The sequence below is a fragment of the Mauremys mutica genome, chromosome 9 (genome assembly GCF_020497125.1).
Source record: "Mauremys mutica isolate MM-2020 ecotype Southern chromosome 9, ASM2049712v1, whole genome shotgun sequence".
NCBI classification, from domain to species: Eukaryota; Metazoa; Chordata; order Testudines; family Geoemydidae; genus Mauremys; species Mauremys mutica.
Window position 1 is genome coordinate 25,818,225 of NC_059080.1, and position 6,139 is coordinate 25,824,363.

General features: G+C 45.9%; 1 protein-coding gene across 2 annotated transcripts in view; it reads left to right on the plus strand.

The window, feature by feature from the left end:
- KIF4A (kinesin family member 4A) overlaps positions 1-2,632 on the plus strand; it is a 45,477-nt gene extending 42,845 nt beyond the window's left edge. For both annotated transcript variants that reach the window (XM_045029441.1, XM_045029442.1), the window contains exons 30-32: positions 309-428; positions 1,227-1,349; positions 1,824-2,632. In XM_045029441.1, coding sequence (XP_044885376.1) covers positions 309-428; positions 1,227-1,349; positions 1,824-2,009 — 429 coding nt within the window. In that variant the 3' untranslated portion in view covers positions 2,010-2,632. The remainder of the gene's footprint in view (positions 1-308; positions 429-1,226; positions 1,350-1,823) is intronic.
- The last annotated feature ends 3,507 nt before the right edge of the window (positions 2,633-6,139 follow it).

Sequence of the window (6,139 nt, forward strand, 5' to 3'; positions counted from 1 at the left end):
CATGTGTAATGGGGACATGGAGAGGTCTCAAGCTTGAATTTGGCCTGGTGAGGTGATGAAAGTTATTGTGATGGGGCTGAAACACTCCTATTCAGAATGAACATCTACCCCAGGAGATGGCTCAGTGGGTCACATGATCACTTGCATCTCTTTTCTGGGGATAGAGTGGCATGAGGTGAGGGTCATGGTAACTTATGCAATTTGGTGTCCAGTACTAGCACTGGTAAAGATCCTCTGACTGCTGTGGCTATCTAGAGACAGCCCTGCAGCAGTGGAACTGTTATTACCTTGAGCTCTCTTCTCTTAAGTGTTCCTGCCGGGGCCGATGTGGAAACAGGCAGTGTGGCTGCAGGAGGCAGAAGCTAGGCTGTACCGCAGGCTGTAACTGTGATGCAACAAAATGTAGAAACCGTGATTCTGGCCTGCTGGTGAGTACTACTGCATTTGGCACTTGGACCTTGGTGCTGGATGCACCCAACATCTACCCGATAACTTCCATATAATCTAATTCAGAAAGGGCATCCACAAGCTAGTGGTGCCTACGCACACAACTTGGCAACGTAAGGTCTATCCCTATGTTGGAAACAATTGTAAATGTCACTGAGTATAATCCACCTGGTGTATCTTGCCATGTTAGTAGCTCCACCTGCTTTGCCATCCTGCAGGATTAAAGTATATGAATGTGGGAGTCTTCCTACTGGTCTCCAGTCTTTTGGGTTAACTTGCTGCAACCTGGAAGATGTTTCTCAGAGGATAGGTAATAGTAGTCCCTTCTGCCTGGTGGCAGACATGAACTTGTGCCTCTGGTCCAAACTGTACAAAAAACTTACTCCACTCCATTTATTCACGGCTTTTTAAAAACATCCAATGAGGAACTTACTGGTTTTAGCGACCTCACAAACCATCCTGGACATTTGAGATTCCAAACAGTAGCCCTATCTGCCTTTTGCATTTAACTAGCAGTCTGGTACTGGGAGGCTTCTGCTCCAAACCTCCCCCCCCGGTAACCTAGAAAGCAAAATTAGCTGATTTTTTTTGATCCCTTATCGCCTTGAAGAACCAGTTGCCTTTATAACATGTGCCTTCTAGTGCCCATGCCACTTTCTCTAGAGTTGCTGTTCACAGCAAGGGGAAGTAAAATACTAGGATCCATAAGTCTATTTCCTAAATAAGATTTATTGATGGGGCAGCATTGGACTAGGCTAATTTGCTTGTCTGTCCCTCAGGATGGTCCTATGAGTGAGGACCAAACAAGAGATTCTGAAGGATCCTTCAAACTGGAAGATCCTACTGAAGTGACTGCTGGGGAGACCTTCTTTGAACCAATATGTATCACTCCAACCAAGAAGGTACAAATCAGAAATGGGGGAGCCTGGGTGGAATTGATTTCCAGCCACTGGCTGCCGTATCTTGTTCCTGGCTAGCAGTGGGCACTAAATCAGGAGAAAATTCACTGAGACAATTTCACTGCCTCTGCCTCTTGCTTATCCCTAACCTTCTGAGCAACCTGGGAGAATTAGACCTTTTTTGCTCTCAAATAAGCCATTGACATGTTGGCCCTTTACCTGGCTCAACCTCACCCTAATTGATTCCCAGTGTCCTTATGCCAACTAGGTACACTGGATTCGGCTCCCTCCCATCCAACTTTTCTCTTGGGTTTTGATATGTAAAGTAAAGAAAATAGAGTAGCTTTTGTGGATTACCATTAGTGACTGGGGAAAGGCAGCTGGCAATTGTGGATGTCTTCAAGTCTCAGGGGGAGGATTGCCTGGTTTCTTTGAGTGCTCTGGCAACTCAAGCTAATAGCCTCATTTTCTTACCAGGTCCTGAAAGAGATCACTGAGCAAGATGTGTTTGTCAAGAAGGCCAACACAGCTGCACTCTTAATCAATGGAGATGTAGAGTCCCAGGAGAACCAACTGCCACTAGTGAAGAAGAAGAAGCGAATGTTGAGTAGTAGCACCAGCTTCTTCTCTGGCTGTACCCCCATCAAAGAGGAGGACAACTGAGGGCAAAAGAGACTACCTGTGACTTTTAATGTTACCATGTTGCACTTCCTTTTCCACCTCAGACACTAACTCTTACATGATTAACAGGATCTATTGCTACAAAATAAAACTTCAGAAGAAACAAGTCTCAGGTGCTGGCTGTGATATGGGTGTCAAGGCACAGCAGCTCTCCCTGGGTTGTTTGTCTAGATCTGCCTGAGCAGATGTTCGCTGTACCAGAACAATGGAGGGAAGTGCTACTTTCTCTTTGGAATATTAAATGAGCAGAGTAGACTCATCTAGCCCATGCATTCCAGTTGCATCCTGAACTGTGAACAGTTTTACCTGCAGTGTTCTTAGAAGATCATTTTGAATTGCACTGGTCACTGGCCCTTTCTTCAAATGCAGAAAAAGGAATTTCTGCCCAAGTTTCCATGTGAGCCCTCATGGTGCTTTTATCTCAGTGAGGCACTGTTTGTAGTCTTAAAACTAGCTAGCACAACAAACTTGTCAGTTGGTGTGCTCCCTCTAGGCCACTGGTGCCTCATTAATAAAATGACTCACTAGCCCTTGTGTTTTGTGAATATTAGTAATTTTAACCTATTTTAATTTTTGTAGCTTTAATAAAGAAGTATGAAAATGTATAAGCTCTCAGTGCATTATCTCCTGAGCGATTCTAACAGCACCTGTTCTACAGAGCCCCAGTAACTTCCTAACCCAGGCTGATCTGACTAGGCAATGGAATTTGATCATGTCAGTGGGATAACTGCAACTATCAAAATTCTTCTCTGACTACATGCCCAATTGTAGTTAATAAAACTTCCAGCAACTGCTCCAACCAAGTACAGGGCTCAATAGCTAATAGTATTGTGTTCAATAGCTACACTTTGAAAGAACAGGGAACACAAATGGCATTGTCTAACTCTATTCCTCTTGACCTACAAGGAAAAAGTACTGCCAGCTGTACTTGTTCCTGTTTTACTACAGCACCCTGGGTTCTTACATTGTCCATGCCAGGAACTAAACTACAGGGCCCGCTGAGGCTGAAGCAGTGCAGCATGCTCTAGCTAATCTAATGTACAGATGGCTCCTTTGCCACAGGATGACGGTGACTCAAATAAGCAGTTATCCTTTAGGGAGAATATACCTCAAAGGGATAAGGTTGTAAAAGAATGGATGGCTGTTAACTTCATGAGCTAAAACCCCTCTTCTGCAGGTACTTAGCAGTTCTGCTGTGGTAATTTCACTTCTCTGAACAAACAGGAGAAGTGAAGTTCTGGAACAGCTTTCCGAGGGCAGCAGTGAGCAAAAAATCCCCAACAAAACACTAACGGGCTTCAAGCCTGAGCTTGTAAGTTGTTCTTGGGTGGTTTTTTGTTTTTATGGAGGGGGGACTGCCTATGTGGCATGTGACCATCAGTGACAGACAGTAGCAAAAAATCCCCAACTGTTGGAGAGGACTCTGAGTTACTAAGGGTATGTCTACACTACCAGATTAGTTTGATTTAACTTAATTCGAATTTGTGGAATTGGCCTTACAAAGTCGAATTTGTGTGTCCACACTAAGGACACTAATTCGACTTTGTGAGTCCACACTAACGGGGCAAGCGTGGACATTGGAAGCGGTGACTGTGGGAAGCTATCCCACAGTCCCCGCTGCCCATTTGAATTCTGGGATTTCCCTACAATGCATGCTGGGGGGAAAAATGTGTCGAGGGTGGTCTTGGGTAACTGTCATCATTCAACGTGCTTTCGGACATCTCAAGGGGAGATGGAGGAGCTTACTGACTCGCTCGGATCTCAGGGAAACCAATATCCCCATTGTTATTGCAGCTTGCTGTGTGCTCCACAATCTCTGTGACAGCAAGGGGGAGACCTTTATGGTGAGATGGGAGGTTGAGGCAAATCGCCTGGCTGCTGATTACGCTCAGCCAGACAGCCGTGCAATTAGAAGAGCCCAGCGGGAAGCGCTGTGCATCCGGGAGGCTTTGAAAGCTAGGTTCCTCAGGGAGCAGGGTAACCTGTGACTGTTCAGTTTCTTTACAGAGAAGCTGAACCTGCCCCTGCTTCAGTTACTGTTGACTTTCTTCTGTGGTTACATACCCCGTTCACCACGTTTCCCCCCTTCCAACACGCGTTTAAAAATAAAGTTAATGGAACATTAATTAACAATGTTTTATTAATTAATTTGCATTAAAGGGTTGAAACAGGGATGCAGACTGTGGTGGGTAGGGTGTGCAGCGATGTTAACACCGCTTCTACACTCAAGGAATGACAGGCTCCTGCTCCTAGAGCGGTCTGCAGTGCTGGACTGGTTGTTTCAACGGAGCCTGCCATCCCTCCTTTTTGGGACTCTGTGTGCAGGGGCTACGTGACCTTGTGGCGGGGGAGGACGGTTACAGATTCCCCTGCTGCATGGCTCTGTGGTCCAGGACAAGGACTGCTGCATAAGTTCTGTAACCGCCCTCCCATGCCACAAAGTCACGTACCCCCCACCCACACAGAACATGGAAAACACCTCCCAGACCGACCAGGGTGCCTACTGACTGCACTGTGTGTGTGACCTGCTGTTGATCCTGCCCCCATGTCTGTACCCTGGTAAAGGTGACTGTCCTATGCAATTAACAACCCCCTCCCCCCCCCCCCTTCACAGACAGTCTTCTGTAGAAAAACTTGACGGAAATAGTAATTAACAGCAAACTACTTTTAATAATCAACTACACAGTTAGGGGATGAAACTGGGATTGGGGTTTCGGTGAGCCAGGAAGGGAAGGACTTCTCAACATTTAGGGAATGAGAGCCTTCTTGTATTTGTGCACTCTGCAGGGGTGCAGTGACAGTTTTCACGGCCCGTCGCCCCTCCTTCTTGTTACTTTGGGTGAGAGGGGTTTGGGACTTTGTGGCGGGGGGAGGGCGGTTGCAGATACAGTGCAGGGGGGGCTCTGTCCTCCTGCCTGTGGTCCTGCAGAACATCCACAAGGCACCAGAGCGTGTCAAATTTTCCCTGGGCATTTCCTGTGTGGCTGGTCAGAACATCCAAACTCAGACTGCTGTCCAGAGCGTCAACAGAGTGGTGCACTCTGGGATAGCTCCCGGAGCTACTAAGGTCGATTTCCATCCACACATAGCCTAATTCGACATAGCCATGTTGAATTTAGTGCTACTCCCCTCGTCGGGGAGGAGTACAGAATTCAAACTAAAGAGCCCTCTAGGTTGAACTAATTAGCTTCCTGGTGTGGACGGGTGCACGGTTAAGTCGAATTAACGCTGCTAAATTTGACAAACTCCTAGTGTAGACCAGGCCTAACAGAATTCTTTCCCCCGGTATCTGCGCAAATTGCCAGTCACATCTTTGTACATTTTGAAATGCTCAGGGTCTTCCTTGAGTGGGGAAAACCTTGACACTTCAGCCCTACTCTTCTTCCACTTTGGAACACTCCTTAGGTTGGTATGTGGCTTTTCAGCTGACTACAGTTACTACAACTGCAATCTAGAAGCTACTTTCTAGGGGTGATTAGCTTACAGCACCGACTTGTGGAATGCTAGGTAGTTATTGCTGCAACAGGGTCAGGATCTGATATAACATTAACTAAAGCAATTTGAATGATCTTCCAGCATTTCCCAGTGCTGCATGCTGCAGCTATGCTACTGGCTACTGCTACTGAAAGTGGTCAAAGTGGCTTCTTGCATAAGCACTGTTAATAGCTATCTTGTGCATCTAATTGCTCCAATGCTGAGACTCTCCACTTCATATGGTGTGCCTTGCACCAAACTAGACAGTATACTAGAAAGAACATCCCTCCCATTGAGTATCAGCCAAAAAATACACAACTGAAGATGCAGGATAAGTTTCTTTATATAGGTTTCAGAGTAGCAGCTATGTTAGTCTGTATCCGCAAAAAGAACAGGAGTACTTGTGGCACCTTAGAGACTAACAAATTTATTTGAGCATAAGCTTTCATGGGCAACAGCCCACTTCATCAGATGCATAGAATAGATCATACAGCAAGAAGATAGATATATATCTACACACACACACACACTACATGAAAAGGTGGAAGTTGCCACCAACTCTAAGAGGCTAATTAATTAAGATGAACTATTGTCAGCAGGAGGGGAAAAAAAAACTTTTGTGATAATCAAGATGGCCC